Here is a 22,330-nt window from a genome sequence, read left to right on the forward strand (position 1 = left end):
CTGTTAGCCCTAACATTAACACTGTGCCCTCCGTTAGCCCTAACATTAACACTGTGCCCTCTGTATTAGCCTATATATTATGTGCCTGACACAGCTTAATACCAGAAGCTTGAAACATTATGTTGCATGTGTGTTGGGCACTGTGTTGAATGAGGTACATGATATTATGTATTACACTGTGTAATTTAAATAAATAGGATACTATGCAATATATTAGGAGGAAACTTGCACATACGATACTATCTAGCACCAATAGCATTGAATACGCGATGCTAATTGTATGTGCAGGAATCTGTAGGACACACTATCACCAATTAGTGGGTTTTTTTTCGGGCATCCACCCCCCCCCCCCCCCCCACCCCCACCTCGGAGAAAAAAGTCTGGAAGAAACACTGAGCGCTAATAGCACAGAACACGGCGATGCTTCTACGTGTATGTGCAAGAATCTGTAGCACACTCCAGCACCAATAGCATATAACACCCAGGTGTGTACCTAAAATATTGCTGTGCCACGAACTACTGCGAAACCCCGTTCTATTTTTATCTCAGGATAAACCAGACATCGGCTGTAGATCTAAAAATAGCAACCTAATTACAAAAAAACTGACACGTCTTTAAAAAAAATGAGTTGAACATGCTGTTGATTTTTTTTTTACCTGAGCAAGATTTAAAGGTGTAACGAGGAAGGCGAAATGTCTAAAATTAACGATTCAGCAGGTATAATGAGAGAGGTGGAATGTCTGTAATTAACCCCACACGCAGTAGTCCCGCTTGATTTTCCCGGCCAAGCAGATGTGAGTACTGAGGTAGGCGGTGTTAGCACTAATTGGTTCGCGCGAGTGTTGAGTTTCCCCTCTAATCAACCCCCCGCCGCGCCTCTCCCCTGCTTTGCAGTAGTTATCTTGTGACCTCTTGACCTCTACATTCCGTGTACCCCACCCCCTTCGGCATTGACACCTACATTACACAAAACGTGTCTACGTGTGAACAGACTTTTGTTTATTAACTTCAACAATCTGGGAGTAGAGCTAACATTTTAGTTGTAGCTACGCATTACAACGACTTGTAAAGGAATAAACTACGATCGTGTACGAAACTAATGCTGTCTCTGTGAAAATAAACTACAATCGTGTACGAAACTAATGCTGTCTATGTGAAAATAAACTACAATCGTGTACGAAACTAATGCTGTCTCTGTGAAAATAAACTACAATCGTCTGCGAAACTAATGCTGTCTCTGTGAAAATAAACTACAATCATCTACGAAACTAATGCTGTCTCTGTGAAAATAAACTACGATCGTGTACGAAACTAATGCTGTCTCTGTGAAAATAAACTACGATCGTGTACGAAACTAATGCTGTCTCTGTGAAAATAAACTACGATCGTGTACGAAACTAATGCTGTCTCTGTGAAAATAAACTACGATCGTCTACGAAACTAATGCTGCCTCTGTGAAAATAAACTACGATCGTGTACGAAACTAATGCTGTCTCTGTAAAATGCGACACAAAACACATTGATTTGCCAATATTTGCCGACATTTGAAAAAGTTGGCCAACAATGGCCAAGATGTGCCAACGTTTATCAACATTAACCAACATACGGATATGTACGTTTCTGGGGCTGGGATCAGAGCCTAAGTTACCAAAGTAGTGGACTCTAAAAAAAACAACAAACTTCTGACTCTGCCCTCCATAGACTGACTCGACCCTTAATCCCCGGACAGAGTTTCTATCAGGCATCTCTTGGGTGGGGATGGGGCATCGCATTAATCGAACCAAGTGTATCAGCGTATAGATATAACTAAAGTATCGACAGTTGTTTTACCGAATTAGTTTACAAGTAAAGCTGATAAGAAATACTTTTGGATTGTAAAAATAACGTTTTTAGATAATTGTATACGTTTCTATTTTATGATTTACACCTAGTTTAGGCTACTCATACATTGTGTTTATGTGCTAAAATGCGAGTGTGTACTGTGTACGTATGACCCGTGTGTACATGTATTCGCGCGTGTACACTGCACCTGTTTGCACCTGTGCTAGGGTGATTTCCCGTGCTACTGTGTACAAATTGTGTACATAGACTGGACCCTCTCGTGCACCATCAACTGACTTAGGGCTGTTGAATGTCTACCTTAACGTGTACTTTCGGCTAAAACAAACCTCAAAGTCTAAGTCGTGTGCAAAGGGCTCGTGCAATGAATCATCAAGGCATTGTGGGATACCCAGGATTACGTGACGTGGGTTCCGATGTGTTCGGAAATGTCAAATGGAAATGCGGGTCTTAATGTGGGGTGTTCTGAATATGTTGGTTTGTGTGGAGGGTGGGCGAGGTGTCTGAATGTGGTTTGTGTGTAGGATGGACGGTGGGGGGGGGGGGGGGGGGGGGGTGTCTGAATGTTTAGGTTTGTGTGTAGAGTGAAGTCTGAGTATGTTGGTTTGTGTGTAGGATGGACGGGGTGGGGTTGTATGAATGTTTTGGTTTGTGTATAGAGGGATGTCTGAATATGTTGGTTTGTGTAGAGGGGTGTCTGAATGTTTTGTTTGTGTGTAGGATGGACGTAGGGGGGAGGGATGTCTGAATCTGTTGGTTTGTGTGTAGAGGGGTGTCTGAATGTTTTGTTTGTGTGTAGGATGGAATGTGTTGACTAGTGTAGAACGTGAGGAAGGTACTTAATGTAACCAGGGTGTGTATATAATCCACTGTAAACAATGCAGATAAGATTGTGCATTGTTTACAAATTAGATGTGCCGAGTCAGCCAGAACAATGTTAATTATTAGGACATAATTAAATCCATGCTAATTAAAATAGAATTACATTAAATGTCCATATATGGGTGCTAAATACTGTTTGTTATAGGCCTACATAGAGGGATGTAGACTGTAATTGTGGGGCTATAAAACATAATAGGTGGCATTTAAAGTAAAAAGCGAGGTGTGCTATTACTGCCATTGTATCCGAGTGGGTTGCATAAATACGTACGTCTAATGATGGTAATTGTAATCAGCACAATCTATCCAGTCAGATGGTCGCTTCACAAGAGCCCTCTTGACAATATTGTAGGCGAGTAGAAGTTTTACAGTAGAACCATATTTTCCTATAGTTTATTGTAGGCTAGTAGAAGTTTTACAGTAGAACCATATTTTCCTATAGTTTATTGTAGGCGAGTAGAAGTTTTACAGTAGAACCATATTTTCCTATAGTTTATTGTAGGCTAGTAGAAGTTTTACAGTAGAACCATATTTTCCTATAGTTTATTGTAGGCTAGTAGAAGTTTTACAGTAGAACCATATTTTCCTATAGTTTATTGTAGGCGAGTAGAAGTTTTACAGTAGAACCATATTTTCCTATAGTTTATTGTAGGCTAGTAGAAGTTTTACAGTAGAACCATATTTTCCTATAGTTTATTGTAGGCTAGTAGAAGTTTTACAGTAGAACCATATTTTCCTATAGTTTATTGTAGGCGAGTAGAAGTTTTACAGTAGAACCATATTTTCCTATAGTTTATTGTAGGCGAGTAGAAGTTTTACAGTAGAACCATATTTTCCTATAGTTTATTGTAGGCTAGTAGAAGTTTTACAGTAGAACCATATTTTCCTATAGTTTATTGTAGGCTAGTAGAAGTTTTACAGTAGAACCATATTTTCCTATAGTTTATTGTAGGCGAGTAGAAGTTTTACAGTAGAACCATATTTTCCTATAGTTTATTGTAGGCTAGTAGAAGTTTTACAGTAGAACCATATTTTCCTATAGTTTATTGTAGGCTAGTAGAAGTTTTACAGTAGAACCATATTTTCCTATAGTTTATTGTAGGCGAGTAGAAGTTTTACAGTAGAACCATATTTTCCTATAGTTTATTGTAGGCTAGTAGAAGTTTTACAGTAGAACCATATTTTCCTATAGTTTATTGTAGGCTAGTAGAAGTTTTACAGTAGAACCATATTTTCCTATAGTTTATTGTAGGCTAGTAGAAGTTTTACAGTAGAACCATATTTTCCTATAGTTTATTGTAGGCTAGTAGAAGTTTTACAGTAGAACCATATTTTCCTATAGTTTATGATGAAAGCTACGTGTGCCGTTGGCTATTCGGTCATTGTATCATTGTCCAACTGGACACTCACAGTTTCCATTATTCCCCGGCTTTCAACAGCTCCCAGTGCTAATCGCATTTCCCATCACTCACAGCTCCTATCACTAACACTATCCTTGCTTTCCACCTACAGCTTCAGGTACCAGTCGGTTTCACAGCTCCCAAAAACAATACCGGCTCTCCACCCACATACAGCTTCCCACCCACATACAGCTTCCCACCCACATACAGCTCCCAACACAATACCGGCTTTCCACACACATACAGCTCCCAACACAATACCGGCTTTCTACACACATACAGCTCCCAACACAATACCGGCTTTCTACACACATACAGCTCCCAACACAATACCGGCTTTCCACACACATACAGCTCCCAACACAATACCGGCTTTCTACACACATACAGCTCCCAAAAACAGTACCGGCTCTCCACCCACATACAGCTCCCCACCCACATACAGCTCCCAACACAATACCGGCTTTCCACTCACATACAGCTCCCAACGCCATCCCGGCTCCCCACCCACATACAGCTCTCAACACTACCAACACCATTCTGACTCTCCACCCACACACAACTTGTAGTACCAGCCAGCCCATGTAACCAGTCCATCTGCCTAACTACAGCTCCTATATAGACGCCAGTCTGACCACCTCATACAACCCGAATCATCCGACAGCTGCACCTTTCCCAGCCAATACTGCACTGTCTACACGTCCTCTTGACGGGGCGGACACACAAGCTCAAAAAATGCATTCATTCATAACCAAACACAAACAGTTTTGTGATCCTGGACTCCATTCATGGTTTCCGGGCTGTGGGGGTTTGGCCTCAGCTATTTACCGACTGTCACCGTAAATACACGTCATACACCGAGAAGCCACGGGAAGTTGGTTCAGTTGACACTTTCTCGCATTGTGTAAGGCGTTTTTTGTTAGTTTTGTTTCGTTTTCTCGCATCTTGATGAGTCGAGATTAACGCCATCAGCGCATGCGCGACAGTCATCAACGTGACTAAACTCCCACTGAGATTGTGACGTCAGATAGTAGCAAGCCAAGGTGGGATTCACGTTACAAATGCTTGAGGAATGTGGCGGAGCTAATGGCCAGTGGTCTTTTCTTGACCCTCGTCGTTCTGATTGTGTAGGTGTATTGTCATGGAATGAGCACTGGTCAGTGTTTTCGTAATCCTCGTCATCCCGTATTGTGTGGGTTTATTATGTTGGTATTGTCATGTATCTAATGACCAGTGGTCAGTGTTTGCTTGACCTTGGTATACTTGAGGTTTATTATGTCTCGTATTGTCGGGTACCCAGTGGTCAGTCACCTGGTTTGACCAGGGTTTAAGACAGGGCTCATGTTCTAGAAGCTTCATTTATTTCACTTGATTTGGTACATTCAAAAGGTGTGTCTATATCATGGACGACGTTTAGAACTGTGGATTAAAAATTTCTAAGTTTCTTAAAGTTTTCATGCACATTTTGATATGTGTGATATTTACGTGAACTTGAGGTAGGCTACTCTATTTGTTACTCAAAATATTTGTAATATTTTTTATTTTATTCTGGTTAGTATATGAACCTCCCAGATATTCAAACTAATTTACAATATTTATGTTTTGATTATATTTTATTGTAAACGATTCCCCAACACATAACGTTTTTTATAGTCCTATATCTTGTATTATTTTAAAGCGAACTGAAATCTGGATTTACTTTTAAGTTGTTTGTCGGGATATAGTGGTATACTTGTATAGCTTGTATTATTTTTAACATTAAATCTATCAAAAACGGTCACGACTGTGAATAGCCCCAATACGGCTATTCACAGCCGGCTGTGAATAGACACTTCGTATTTTGAGCTTGAACTGAAATCTGGATTTAATTTAATTTGAAAACTTTAGTTGTCTGCTTGAAACAGCTGATATTTGTAGTTGATGTGGTGACCTATGACTAAACCACTTGCAGTGAAGTGTGCGCTGATTCACTTAGGATTTAATTTTTTTCATTGGATTTTATGCTGAGGCGGAAATGTTTCGGGAAATCCTCTTGAGCTATTTATAGTCAGTCGCGCGTTAAAAGAACATCTTATTCACGATAGTTCTAGTTCATCAATGAGACGTTTTCCTGTTTGCTTTTCTTGGTTCCTGTGAATGACTCGACACCGTAGGCTTTAAAATCTTCTTTCACAATCATCGCTTTCATACAATCGCATGTTATCTTCTGTAAATGAACTTTAAAAATGAATGAATAGTGGTCAATACAATAGTGGATTAGCTAGTAAGGTCAGTACATGAATTTTTTGGGACGGTCGATACTTGTTGCATGCATTTGATGAAATATTCTGTTTACATTCAGAAGGTTATGGAACAGTTTGATAAAGATGGTTTAGTGACTAGCATCTGTTGTTTGAGTTCATGTCGAAATGAGAGATTAATTAGTGGGTTAATTATGATGTTAATTGCGATAATTTGTTTTGTTTGATGTTGTGAGAGTGGGGTTGAAAAGTGGGGGGGGGGGGGGGTGGGGTGGGGTGGCGTGACTCAATAGGGCCAAGTCAGCTTATGTTGATGTTGTGACGGGTGTGCTATGGGCTGGTCTGTGTGTTGATGTGTTGTAGGCTGGTCTGTGTGTGTAGATATGTTGTGAGCTGGTGTGTATGTAAATGTGTTGTGGGTTAGTCTGTGTGTTGATGTGTTGTAGGCTGGTCTGTGTGTGTTGATTTGTTGTGGGCTGGTCTGTGTGTTGTTGTGGGTTGGTGTGGGTGTGTTGTGGGCTTGTCTGTGTGTATAGATGTGTTGTGGTCTGTGTGTGTAGATGTGTTGTGGCCTGCATGTAAAGTGAACACATAGGATCTCGTGTGTGTAACATCCACGATGTGTTTGCTTCCTCGTGTATCGCCTATGTTGACACACCAACACTGAACTAACTCAGACCATGTAAACAAACACGGTGTTAAAGTGGAATTGTCTATTGTTACTTCCGGATTGCCCAAACATCTGGGTATTCTAGTGTACTAGATCTAGTACTATTTGAACTAAACTGTTTTGTTGTCAGGGGTAAGCTATTAGTTGTGTATTCATGGACTAAACTGTAAGGTTGTACTTTTATGAAGTAAAGCGTGTTGGAATTTAGTCTAATTAATTAAGTAGTTGATATTAACGTTACGAAATAATGTAGACCTATTTTGTAAGACTATTGTACTAGTTTGATGTGTCGTCACTAAAAAAGTGAATAGTGCAGCTTTTAGCTTCCGAATTACACTTTTGCACTGTGATTTTTTTATATTAATAATTATATATTTATAAGCAATAATTATAAAATATGTAGTGATCATTAATGTAATGTTTCTAACTGCTCTTTGATTTGCCTATATAGATAAAAACTACAGCCAGTTTGAAGAAATAGAGAACTATGTATAAACTATGCATGAGACGCAACTGTACAATTTTGAACTGCCTTAACGTAATTTGTTTGTTTTTTTCAGCGCGAGCATGGACAGTGGGCTAGTCGCATCTCCCACCTACCAGAACTTCCCCTCTAAAAGAAGGACCCCACCCCCCGTGCCCCGCACCCCAAGCCCAGACAGCACCCCTCCAGCCCTGCCCCCGAGGAAGTACCGTGAAGCCCAACAGAACGCTGACAACAAGCCCAGCAATGCACAGGAGGCGCCACGGTCTCCCGTCTCGCCCAACGAGAAGAGCCGCATCACCGTCATACCCCTGGGCAAGCAGCTGGACGACCCCGCGGTGGAGAACGTGCACAGAGATTTCAAGAGCTTGAGGAGCCAATGGGAGAACAGCTCGCCGAGGGAGGATAAGTACGCGGCGGAGCTGAGGAAACAGGCACAGAGACTGAGCGGGCAGCAGCACCCTAGCGCCACGCCCATGACGGTGCTGATGTCCAAGCCAAAGACGAACATTGCCACGACTTTCATGCGCGAACCTGCCCTGCCACAAGAGGCTGTCTCGCCAGCTTCTAACGCGCCAGCCACTTCCTACCAACCACCCAACCTCCCAACCACATCCTACCAACCATCCAACATCTCAACCACATCCTACCAGCCACCCAACCTCCCAACCACATCCTACCAACCACCCAACCTCTCAACCACATCCTACCAACCACCCAACCTCTCAACCACAAGGCCAACAAACGAACCAGCAAACTCGCCGGGTAGTGTCACGAACAAATCCATCGGACAGTCCTCGTCTCCACCACAACCCACCCCTCCACCATCCACCGGAAGAGCTTTCGCCCTTGAAGACACCCGCTCTAGAAGCAGCTCCGAGCTCGTGACCAACCACCATGGCGGCGCTGGTCAGCACGGGGTCAAGACCATCCCCTACGCACTCAGGGACAGGAGCGCCTCTGACCACGACGTCCTGTCGGACAGGCGACAGAGGCAACACCCGCACGAGACTCACTTCGGTGCCTCGCCCGAGGGTCTGCCGGTGGCCGTCACACAGTGGAGGAACGGGCGTGGTCCCGGGGAGGGAGAAGATATCAACAGACCAGACACGGGGTACGCGGCTCACGCAGAGGACGATTACGTGGATAGCTTGGAACAGGACGGGTAAGTTTATTTCATTGTTTTAAATGTGGGATAAAAGAACTTTAAGGACTTCAAACAATACAGACGAATTGAACATATTCGTGTAACATGGTCTACATAATCTAAATTGCATAGAAGTATTTTGGTTTAATTAAATTGAATATATTTATAAAAGAACTAATTTTTACTAATTTTTTACTAAACATCCTATATTTTTTCGCGGCTACTTCACTTGCCTGTGTGAATTTCTAACTAATTTTTGTACTAAATAATTTGAATACGTATACTGACAGATAACTAATTTTTACTCAGCGTCTATCGTTTTTCACGGTTACTTCCCTTGACTATGTTATTATTCTGTGCGGCCTCGGCAATGCGGGTTGTTTCAACAACAGTGTCTTCAGCCAATAGAAAAAAATGTGTGTGAAGTAAAAGAACCAATGGCTGAGCAATGTTGGCTAGGGGGGAGAACCCAAGTCGCCTGTTTGAAACTTAATTACACAGAATCTGATATGCCATGCTCAGCTTGGTCGTGTATAGTGTGACTGGTTAGCTCATTGTAATTAGTTTATTGTTGCTAAGTAACTATTAGTGGTACCAGTTCATTACTTCTCTTGATTGTAAGGAATTTCTTGATATATTTCATTTGGCTTGAATAACAGTGTGGATATGGATGTTAGAATTCGTATGTGTACAGAAAGTGGATGTTTTCCATTCAAATGGTGTAGATCTAGTCCTAACCTAATGTGACATTTTAGTTTTTGTATTGTTTAGAGCAGTGGCGTAGCCAGGATCGTCTCAAGGGGGGGGGTTCCAATTTTTACCCGGGGACAAACTTTCGATTTGCACCCCCCCCCCTCAAACTTTCGATTTGCACCCCCCCCCCCCCCCCCCCCTCAAACTTTCGATTTGCACCCCCCCCCCCCTCAAACTTTCGATTTGCACCCCCCCCCTCAAACTTTCGATTTGCACCCCCCCTCATACTTTTTATATATACCGAGGGGTCTATGGGGGGGGGTTATGACCCCCCCCCTAACCCCCCCCTGCCTACGCCACTGGTTTAGAGTGTGTATCGTGTGTTATATTTGTGATGGGATTTACATTACGGCACGGTATCACGATATTGACTGACCAAGTTTTTCAAAATGTTTACCTTTACTGTTTCTGATAAATTCAAATAGCGCCCCAGCTCATACTTAAGTCGCGATAATTATAACGTGGTTAAATGTAAACAATAGACATAAAAAATGTAAATTCTGGATTTATTCATTCGCAGCCTTCTGTTGTTGTTGTTTTTTTCAGTAGAACTAGATCTAGATCTGTGTATGAATTTTAGTAATACTAATTTATGTAGCTAATAGATTTAATAGTCTGCTACAATTATCGAACTCCGTAGTCCGTAAGCATTTTGAAGGTGCCGAACCCAGTGCGCATCTACTGAACTCACTGAATCATATCGGGGGGGGGGGGGGGGGCGGGGGGCGGGGGGGGGTATGTCTTGACCTCCGCCAAACCACCCAAACGAACTCAACCACTGATCAAGCTATAACTTTCTTCCCTCATGTTCAGCCCATTTACCCCATTTTACGATCTCTTCTGTTCGTGTGTGTGTTTTTAAAAAATGCTTTAGACTACAAGCCAGCTACGGCATCCTTGCTGTAATTAAATGTAATACCCACAATGCCCTGTGTTCTGGGCCCTTTCAAACTGCTAGCCAGACGGGTGCAAGCTGTAAATGTCATTGCCGATCCCAAGTTATCTAACTTTGGTGCACCTATTGTGTGCTTTCGTTTCGCTTCACACTGTGTAGGTCTCGATAGCTAGTGTGGTGTGGGGGTTTATAAACTGTGTGGGGTTTCATAAACTGTGTGGTGGTTGATAAACTGTATAGGGGTTCATAGACTATGTATGGGGCTTATACACTGTGTAGGGGCTCATAAACTTATGTACGGGTTTGTAAGCTGTGTATGTGGGGGGGGGAGGCTCATGCACTGTAGATCTTGGTAGCTGCAGTGTAGGGGATCATAAACTGTATATGGGTTCATTTACTATCATATACTATACTGTGCAGGGGCTAACATACTATGTAGATCTAAACAGCTGTTGTGTAGGGGTTCATAAACTGTGTTGGACATTGTGATGTAGCTCTGTAGGACTATAGGACATTGTGATGTAGGACTATAGGACAATGTAAATCATCAATGTTTGATCTACCGTGTACTGACACGACGCTCTCTGCATATTTAAATCGCCCTCAGTCCCACACAGTATATTAACTAAGGGGAGCGAATCACTCCAAAGTTTACAAGTTATCTTCTCCTATTCTAGAGGTCGCTTCAGTTCGTTCTGGTGTATGGGTTTGTGGCTGAAGGAATGACATGAATGCATTCCATGATGTCGTAGCTGCATCTCTTTCTTCGCTTCTGTCACTCTCTCAACTTTTTATGTATTTACTTTGGCTCCCAGTTCTTTCTCTCTCTCCTTACCTCCCCCCTCCCCACTTTACCTTGTGCTAGTGTATACGGAACAAACGCGAAGATTACGTCATACACGCCAGTTATATTGTAACACGGCTCAATCGTGACACGGCGTAAAATTACCTCTTCACGAGCTGTTCATGCATATCATTAGCATAATGAAGTCAGTGTTGTAGGCGGGGGTGTGTTAGAGCACAACTACACGATCCTGTGTGTATCTGTCGTGTGAGTTCAAGGGGTCTGTGTTATAGTAGGGAGACCCATTATATGGCATAAAAAATGGAATATTTAAAAAAAAATAGTGGCGTTGGGTTCTTGATGTTAAATAGATACTCATACATTTTGCTAATGTCAGCAGTTACCCTTACACTTATGCCATAGCCATATCACTCATTTCTGACCGTAACATTAACCTGATATTACAATACTACTCACACACCTATTTGCAGATGAGTACATAGACAGCCACTGGTAGTAAAAATACCCAAATTTAAATTGGTGTATTTTTACTACTCATACCCACACACACTAATATACCACCATAATACACATACCCTTCTCAACCTAACAACACAACTTGCGTTTCAACTAGGTCTACTCAATCCCCACTATTTTGTCCCCAACTCTACTCCCCCTACATTGTCCCTGTACCAACTCTACTCCCACTACCTTGTCCCCAACTCTACTCACACTACCTTGTCGCTGTACCACCTCTACTCCCCCTACCTTGTCCCTGTACCAACTCTACTCCCCCTACCTTGTCCCTGTACCAACTCTACTCCCCCTACCTTGTCCCTGTACCAACTCTACTCCCCCTACCTTGTCCCTGTACCAACTCTACTCCCCCTACCTTGTCCCTGTACCAACTCTACTCCCCCTACCTTGTCCCTGTACCAACTCTACTCCCCCTACCTTGTCCCTGTACCAACTCTACTCCCCCTACCTTGTCCCTGTACCAACTCTACTCCCACTACCTTGTCCCTGTACCAACTCTACTCCCCCTACCTTGTCCCTGTACCAACTCTACTCCCACTACCTTGTCCCCAACTCTACTCCCACTACCTTGTCCCCAACTCTACTCACACTACCTTGTCCCTGTACCACCTCTACTCCCCCTACCTTGTCCCTGTACCAACTCTACTCACACTACCTTGTCCCCAACTCTACTCCCACTACCTTGGCCCCAACTCTACTCACACTACCTTGTCCCTGTACCAACTCTACTCCCCCTACCTTGTCCCTGTACCAACTCTACTCCCCCTACCTTGTCCCTGTACCAACTCTACTCCCACTACCTTGTCCCCAACTCTACTCCCACTACCTTGTCCCCAACTCTACTCCCACTACCTTGTCCCCAACTCTACTCACACTACCTTGTCCCTGTACCACCTCTACTCCCCCTACCTTGTCCCTGTACCACCTCTACTCACACTACCTTGTCCCTGTACCACCTCTACTCACACTACCTTGTCCCTGTACCAACTCTACTCCCACTACCTTGTCCCCAACTCTACTCCCACTACCTTGGCCCCAACTCTACTCCCACTACCTTGGCCCCAACTCTACTCCCACTACCTTGGCCCCAACTCTACTGCCCCTATCTTGTCCCTGTCCCCAACTCTACTCCCCCTACCTTGTCCCTGTACCAACTCTACTTTCCCTACCTTGTCCCTGTACCACCCCTACTCACATCGCTACGCCACTACCTTACATGACCCTGGAGTATGTACACAGCCCAAACATCTGACCACGCAGGCTGTACACACAAAAAATGTGGATGTAAAATGGGTAACTTGATAAGATAGCACCAAGTCTGGCCTTGCTGGTTTTAATATCCTTTTAAGCCTTATCTACCTCAGCTGTTCCCGTACCTTCACGTTATACATCTAACCCCCACCCCCTCATCCTTACACACTCACCCCCACAACCTGTCTACTTAATGTTCAACTAACTTCCAGGATTCCCCCACCCCTTTACGCTCACCTCAACCCTCCCCACCTCAACCCTCTCCCCTCACCCCGCCCCCGAGGCCTCACCCCCACAACCTGCCTACTTATTATTCAGCTGCCTTCCAGGATCTCCCCCACCCCCTGCCCTCATCTCAGCCCTCCCCACCAAATTCTCACCCCTAACCTCCTTACTTAATGTTCAGCTGATTTTCAGCCCCCCCCCTCCCTACACCCACCTCCTCTTACTTCCCTCCCCACCACCTTATTCTAATTGTCATACTTTCGTTCATTTCATCCATCACAAGTTGTTTCCCTTGTCAGAGTCGGCCTCTCTGTACCGAGCTCAATTATCTACCAGTACCTCGCTGGTTGCCAGATACATTACACAGACATATGCCAAACTGAATATTTACTTTTTTTTTTCATATTTGCACTCTATATTTCCTTACTTAAAAATGGTAGTAGTAATAGGACAGGCCTTCTGTAAAACTTAAAGAACGATAATGCCTCATCGTTTAAAAATTGTTTATGCTAATTGTTTAATTTGTTAAAAAAAAAGCGGATTTATTTTGACCTACAGTTAGCTACTAACCCAGTTATAAAAAAAAACGTAGTGATGAGTGTTTCAATAACTTGACATCAGTGCTGTTATTATTGGCAAAACACTATTTTTAAAGGGGAGGAAATCCGACAAAAGAAGAGTTATGGTTCGTTCTTTGATTAAGCACACAATTTCAAGGTGGCGAATGCCAGTTTCTTAACTGGCAACTAGATCAGTGCCAGCCGGTGTCAGGGAGCAGACGATAACAGGCGGGTGTCGTCTGCTGGGGTGGGAGAAGATACATAGAACAGCTGGGGAGAAACTGCCACGGGCGCCGAAAGATTTCGTTACATAATTTGTTCCGTTCGGTACCTACACAAACGTATTCACAGTACTCTTTGATGAGAGTCTTCATAGGTCTATCAATACAATACAGCCCAGGAATTAGTACGTAAAAATCCTTCCCTTTTTTCTTAACTTTAAAACTCAAGATAGTAGGTCAACGATACTAACATGTTTGTGTAGCTAATATCTCAGGCAGATGAGGCTAGTTAGCTGGGGACAGCCACTCTTCTAGGAGAGACAACTCCAAAATTAAACAACTGCTGCCTTGTAGTTTGTTCTTGGTTGGACAAAGGCTATGGAAGCATATCCAAAAAGAAAAGCAGGCTAAAATCGGAGTCAATGGCCTCAATGGCGCATAACCAGTTGACACGTAACGCTTAATTGTGTTGGAGGCGTGGTCGAGTCGGCAAAAAAGCTCATGGTTGATAAATTCGAACAAAGTCTCGAGTTCAAACCCACTGGCAGATAAATCTCGATCCCCTTCAACACTAATAATTAAGAACGAAGAAGAAGAAGAAGAGTAGCAAATATCTCTGCTAACGATACTTGAACTCCAAACATGACGTTAACCCTTAACCCAAACCATCCAGGGTACCTACCTTAGGGGTTAAATTATCGTTATCGTGATATACGGTACAGGTATATGTGGGTACGGCTAATCGATAAAAAATCTAACTGCAGGCACCTTGTTCGCCTTCCCCCACCCCCACCCCCCGGAATTCACACTACAAACGCCATACGGTTCCGCTTATCCGACGAAAACCTGACGAACGATGACGTCAAACTCGCCGTTAAAGGGTTAAGTTCCAGGTACCTGATGAAATATCACGTGACTGATGAACTATCACGTGTCTAGTATAAACTCATCGAGTTTCTTCCAGTTAAAACAATCCGCGTGATAGATCCAAACATTAACCCTACCACCGTGGTTCGTGCCGTAGCCAAGGGAAGCTACTGTGGAATTATTATTATTTTTTAAATTACTGTTGATTTCCAGGGTGTTTTCAAGTTTTGACCAACCCTAGAATCACGCCTGGATCATGTTTTTGTTGCTGTGAACACTAGGCTGGTCAGACAGGTTGTGACGTACATGTGTGTTGCTAGCGTGTCAGGTGTGTAGGCCGATACACACAGTTCTAGCTTTATGATACTACGTCAGATGGATTGTTTTATGATTTTTTATGGCCTTGTTATAAAGTGCGGTTAGTGTTTTGGTTAAGCGACGCCAAGCCCTCAGATTTTTTGTATAATCAAAATACCCTTGACGTTAAACAGGTACGAACATAATAATATAATAAAACATTGTGTTCAAGTGTGCTGTATCTCTAGTGAATCATGATGACGAATCTTCTATTAAAATGTCATAAATTACAGACTTTTATTGAGGGGGAGAGTCAGAACGGAAATCTTATGTGACTATATAAACAAATCTAACAGTTTAATATGTTTACTGCATGTGGGGGGCATTGGTCAAACGTTCGAGAACCCTCGTATAAAACTTAAAACTACCAATCACCCGCAACTGCGACCACCCCCCCCCCCCCCCCCCCCCCCCCCCCTTCGAAGCGGGTGTGAAATGTAATACTCATTCTTCTCAAGAGGAAGTGACAAATTTGACTTGCCATTTTGGCCTGCAGCCTGGTGTCAATTTTCCTCTATGTGCAACCTGGTCGGGCATCTGGCAAGCTGAACTTCATTTATTGTTGTAGTGCTACACTCAAAACTTGATTGGCTATTTAACATTTGTTTTGTACAGAATCGCTTTAGTTCGTTTTCTTATATTATTCTAATAGTTTCTTTAACGTTTTGGACTAGTTTTTTTTTTTTTAAAGCAGTAGTGTTTATTAGCCACACTAGAAAATACGTCGTCAACAGCTTCTCAAGGTAACTTGTTGTGTGCTAATTCTCCAACTATAAAGTGAAGTTAGCTTCAAGTTTACCTGTATCCGTCGTACTGAACATTTCTTTATGTCTTGGTGCACCAAAATACTTTCTCCGTTATAACAATTTTAAATGCACCAGGTATGTACAAAACTAAATAAAAAATAAATCTAGAAGTAAACATTTGAGAAAATTCGGTGCTTAAACCCATTATCGTGCGCGTCTTTATGACTGCGCCCCTGGCTTTGCTCTTTCCTGCACAAAGAAATCTTTGGCATATTTATTTTTAGCTCCATATAGAAGAATCGATGTGTTTACAATTTTTCCCCTCATGCGCATGCACGTGCATGCATTGTCCTCACCCCCCCCCCCCCCACACCAATTCTGTTCCCACGTCGTATGTGTGCTCACCCCAGCCGTCTGCTTCCACTTGCTTGACTCACTGGGTAAATAGGTTTAAAATTTGGTGAGCACTGCCATTTGCGTGTCCCCGTTGACGTCTGCATTTCGCCTAGCGGTTTCCTCTACGTCATTTCCGGCGTGTGTGGCGCCTTGGGGGTTATTTCTGATTGGGCAGCTGACCTTTTTGCCGCCATAGATCCGGGCTATTTTTAGAACTGGTCTAACTTGGTCGCTGATCTTGAATCTCACATTTGTTACTGGGAGCAAACTGTAGGTCTCGTGCTTAAGATGTTCACGATTGTTTGTTCAGCGGGTGGTTTTAAAATATGTTTAAAACTTACTTTACCATCAGCCTCAGATTTTGAATTCTGGTACATTGTTTTAGTTAATTTAATTTATCAGTAAGGACAGCTGTCGGTTTTTTTTGTTTTTTTTTTGTTGTTTTTTTTTTTGCCTAACAGCGTTATAAAGGTCACTGACTGTAACATGCTGTTGCAGCATATTCAAGTAAAAAATTGACTGGAAAATGTTTCTATATTAAGTCATCATTGTCCGACTTGACTTAATGGTTCTCTATTATCAAGTCATCACTGTCAAACTTGACTGGGTGAAAAAATGACATTGCAACTTTATCGAGTCATAATCTTTGCAACATTCACTCCACTCGCCCGTTGGACACACGCGGTAAGACAATAGCATACGTCAACAGATGGCGCCAAATATTCATTGCTGATCGATAGCTGTATTAACCCAAGGGGGGGAGGGGGGGGGAGGAATGCGCTATTTTGGATTGACATTGTAGACTGTTTTTAAATGACTATTTCACCTCCCTTACCCATAGAGTGGCCCTCTTTGACGTGGTCTGTTTGATGTGGGTTAAAACTGAGCTATAAAACTTCAGTTGTGATCACGTGACTATAAACATTGATCTACCGGATTTAAAGGCTTTACTTGATTGTACGCCTCACGGAAAAACACTGGCCACGGAAACACCCGATGTTTAACGAGTGTTCTTTCAAGTTGTAGACAAGTAGCTTTAAATAATCCAGCGGTGTTTCTGTGTTATCAACGCTCATATCATCGTTTCAAATTTAGCTTGGAGAGTTCTACGTCTGGCGCCAAGGTCAGAAGCCAAGGTAGCGAGGATAAAAATTCTATTTTTAACCGCACTTCACCGAAGAGTATATTTTTTTTCGTTGCTTTTCTTTAAACTCAAGCCAACTTTTTAAACCAATCCCTATTTTATTATTCTAGGATCGTTAGGCTAGCTGTAAATACGTAAAGATTGGATAAAATATATTGCCGGATAAAAATGTACGCGGGTTGGTCTGGATTTAGCCGTGGTGTATGGAGCCGTGGTGTATAGGGAGGGTAGTGGGTGCTCATATCGTGAGGACCACTGATGACAGCTCGCTATCGATTCGAACTGGGGGGAGAGCAGGTGTAATGGTGACTTGTCACGTTTCGACAAACAGCCTTCGTCTGCACATTAGTCATACAGGGTACCTGAAGCAGAGGGGAGGAACGACATTTGGATACAGTTGTTGACATTTGGACCCTGTGTCATCGGCTTGTGTCTGTGTTCGGTGTGTTTTTTTAAACCATCGAGACCATGTCAACGATTGGTGTGTTTAAATGACGTGTTAAAAGGTTTCTGTGAGTGGTGTGTTTAAACAGCATGTGTTAAAAGCTCTCGTTTGAAATTACACGTGTTATGCCCTCGCCGCTTCGACTGCATTAAATTTTTCATTTTTTTTAAATCCGTACAATGCTTTTACGCCAATTCTATTTGTGTAGCCTATGATCGCTTCTCCTGCGCTGAGCTAGATAGGAATTCGTTAAATTGTTTCGCATCTGTTAGGTAAGGGTTAAATATTTTAAATATAAACTTCGGAAATTCCCAAATCTCTGTGATCTATCTTTTGTTTAGGCAATATCTTTATCTAGATCATCTGTGTGCTGAACACATGTAAATCTGGCCTTCTATCGCCCGCGACGGTTTTAATCTGTAAGATTAAATATAATCACTTAATCCCCGCTTTTTCTCTGATTACGTAACGTTTTCATCACCCGGTGTGTACCGTGTATGAATTTAATTATAACCATGACGTCACTGATCGTAATTAAAGTGGATAGTTACGGTGTACCACAAGCTTCATAATTAGTTTCTTGTCATCCACGGTGTGTATATTTAACCTTTGGGAATCTGCGCTTCTTTATCTAATGACGTCATCGCTTCCATATTGTGCTTCACGGCTACTATAACTAGCTGTTGTTGTGTTCTTTTAGTTGAGTGGCAGTAGTACTTTTGTTGGTGCTTGTATTAAACTTTGGAGTTTTACACCTACAAGTCTAGACTCTATACTGAACGGATTTAAGTGGCACTGAATATACTGTGGTTGAGAGACGTTTTCTGTGGAACATTCTAATTGTATTCGTGAGTTGAGCAGTGAGGGTCGTTGTTTCTTTCTTGGACATTGATACGTAATGTGACAGCCTCGTTGTGGTTTTCGTGTTGATGAGACAGCCTCGCTGTGGTGCCGTGTTGTGATTCAGAGCTGTGGGACTCAACCTCTGACCTTGGTGTTTGACCTTGGCGAACCCTAATGGGCAGGCGCTGGACTTTGGCTGGTGCCGCCGCCCCTGATAGTGGCCAGCCCGTGGTGATGTACGCCTGCCAGAGATGGGGACTCAAGTAAGTTGGTCTTGGGGGGGGGGGGGAGACAGACAGTGGGGTGTGGGGGGACTCAAGTAAGTTGGTCTTGGGGGGGGGGAGACAGACAGTGGGGTGTGGGGGGACTCAAGTAAGTTGGTCTGGGGGGGGAGGGAGGGACTCAAGTAAGTTGGTCTTGGTGGAAAGGGGGGGGGGGGGACTCAAGTAAGTTGGTCTTGGGGGGGGGGGGGCAAGTAAGTTGGGAGGGGGGATAGACGGTGGGTGTGGGGGGGACTCAAGTAAGTTGGTCTGTGAGGTTGGGGGCGGACTGTAAAGTGAGTGGGGGGACTCAAGTAAGTTGGGAGGGGGGGGCAGACGGTGGGGTGTTGGGGGACTCAAGGAAGTTGATCGGGGGGGGGGGGGGGGGGGCTTAAGGGGGGCAGGATGTGGGGGACAAGTAAGTTGGTCACTGGGGACTTTGGGGTTGGGGTGTGAGGGTCTAAAATAGGTTAACGTATGTGGGACTTTTGAGGGTGTAGAGGAACTGTTTGTGAAAAGTATGTGGTTGGTGTCAGTGGTCTCGCTATGTGATATGATGTGTGGGATGAGGCGTGTTCTAGTATGTGTGGGGTGAGCTGTGTGTTGGAATGTGTGGGTCTAATCTAACGCAAAAATGTGAGTGTACCACCAGGTGAAAGACGTTAAAGTAATTCCCTTGTGTTGTCGAATACTTCGATCACCACCACAACTACCACACATCAAAAACCATAACTACCTAAACAACAACCACAAGGTATTTGGGGATGCGTGTAAAGGTCGAGTCGGAGTTAATGGCCTCTCTGGGGAGATCACTCTCTTATCTTTCATAGAGCTGTCTTATGACCCGTCTTTAGTGATGTATCATACACGTACCATGACCTGTATATTGTGATGTATTATACACACGTACAGTGACATGTATACAGTGATGTGTCATACACACGTACCATGACCTGTATATTGTGATGTATTATACACACGTACAGTGACATGTATACAGTGATGTGTCATACACACGTACCATTACCTGTATATTGTGATGTATCATACACACGTACAGTGACATGTATACAGTGATGTGTCATACACACGTACCATTACCTGTATATTGTGATGTATTATACACACGTACAGTGACATGTATACAGTGATGTGTCATACACACGTACCATTACCTGTATATTGTGATGTATCATACACACGTACAGTGACATGTATACAGTGATGTGTCATACACACGTACCATTACCTGTATATTGTGATGTATCATACACGTACAGTGACATGTATACAGTGATGTGTCATACACACGTACCATTACCTGTATATTGTGATGTATCATACACACGTACAGTGACATGTATACAGTGATGTGTCATACACACGTACCATTACCTGTATATTGTGATGTATTATACACACGTACAGTGACATGTATACAGTGATGTGTCATACACACGTACCATGACCTGTATATTGTGATGTATTATACACACGTACAGTGACATGTATACAGTGATGTGTCATACACACGTACCATTACCTGTATATTGTGATGTATCATACACACGTACAGTGACATGTATACAGTGATGTGTCATACACACGTACCATTACCTGTATATTGTGATGTATTATACACACGTACAGTGACATGTATACAGTGATGTGTCATACACACGTACCATTACCTGTATATTGTGATGTATCATACACACGTACAGTGACATGTATACAGTGATGTGTCATACACACGTACCATTACCTGTATATTGTGATGTATCATACACGTACAGTGACATGTATACAGTGATGTGTCATACACACGTACCATTACCTGTATATTGTGATGTATCATACACACGTACAGTGACATGTATACAGTGATGTGTCATACACACGTACCATTACCTGTATATTGTGATGTATCATACACGTACAGTGACATGTATACAGTGATGTGTCATACACACGTACCATTACCTGTATATCGTGATGTATCATACACACGTACAGTGACATGTATACAGTGATGTGTCATACACACGTACCATTACTAGTATATTGTGATGTATCATACACGTACCATTACCTGTATATCGTGATGTATCATACACACGTACAGTGACATGTATACAGTGATGTGTCATACACACGTACCATTACTAGTATATTGTGATGTATCATACACGTACCATGACCTGTATATTGTGATGTATCATATACACGTATTGCTACTCAGCTAAGTCTCCTCCAGCATTCCATATTTCTAATTAAGTGTAATTACGGTAGGTAGCTCATAAAACTTACAACGTTGGGAGAGGGGGTGGGTAGGAGGAGAATCCCATTTTTTTCTAATTCAGATTCCAATGTTTAAGCTAACCCGACACACCTATTTCTTCTACATTCCAATCACAAAGCGTGCTTAAAATATCTGGGTTAGGATATGTCAGATGTAATTGTTTGTCTACTACAGTCATACCCCCTTTGTAAGCATACACGCTTACAACACCCCCATCATACACACACACCCCTCACACACACACCTCACACACACACACACCTCACACACACACTCCTCACACACACCCCTCACACACACCTCACACACACACCTCACACACACACACATATCCCTCACATATCTTGAATGTTCGCCATTCATTAAGTCTAAACGTTCGCCATCTCGTCGCTCCTAACAGCAGCACATATTTTGAACCGTGGCTCAGACGCATTTACCCCCCCCCCCCCCCCACCCCTCGTTCTGCATGAGCAGGGTTCATGTTCCCCTGCACTTTTGACGCTGCGACCCATGTGTGTTCTCCTGCATACTGCACATTTGTGCAGCAAGGCGCTGCGCCTGTATAGTTAAAAACGGCGTGGGACGCCAGAGCAACTCAAATCACTCACAATCTAACCCACCCCATCACACAACACTCTAACCCACCCCACCACACAACAATCTAACCCACCCCATCACACAACACTCTAACCCACCCCACCACACAACAATCTAACCCACCCCATCACTCACAATCTAACCCACCCCATTACTTACAGCAATCTAAACCACCCCATATGGCAACCTGTCTTTGTGCTGTAAGCTCCACTCAACATCGACAACATACTACATTTAATCCGTGCTTATCTCACAGCTGTGGCCTACAGTAAGAATTTAGCCTAAGTTTGGAAAATTATTTTTACTGCTATGAATAACGATCGCTTTAACACATTTTCATGTGTAATTATGTGTAAAATTATGTGTGCTGCTTTGTGTGTTGCAAAAACTCTTGAATTTGAAATTGTGTGATGGCATATGAGTTAAATGCTTACACCGTAATTTAAACCGTTGAAACGTGTTTGCCATTCCTATTTGAATAAATCGAT

At 42.9% G+C, this 22,330-nt stretch overlaps 1 protein-coding gene across 1 annotated transcript in view; it reads left to right on the forward strand.

The window, feature by feature from the left end:
• Positions 1-22,330, forward strand: part of LOC131956450 (serine-rich adhesin for platelets) — a 72,974-nt gene that overhangs the window by 37,634 nt on the left and 13,010 nt on the right. The window contains exon 4 of the mRNA XM_059320892.1: positions 7,589-8,677. Within this exon, the coding sequence (XP_059176875.1) occupies positions 7,589-8,677 (1,089 nt within the window). The remainder of the gene's footprint in view (positions 1-7,588; positions 8,678-22,330) is intronic.

The sequence above is a fragment of the Physella acuta genome, unplaced genomic scaffold, assembly GCF_028476545.2.
Source record: "Physella acuta isolate Inbredline_101_S28 unplaced genomic scaffold, ASM2847654v3 ptg001150l, whole genome shotgun sequence".
Classification (NCBI taxonomy): Eukaryota; Metazoa; Mollusca; class Gastropoda; family Physidae; genus Physella; species Physella acuta.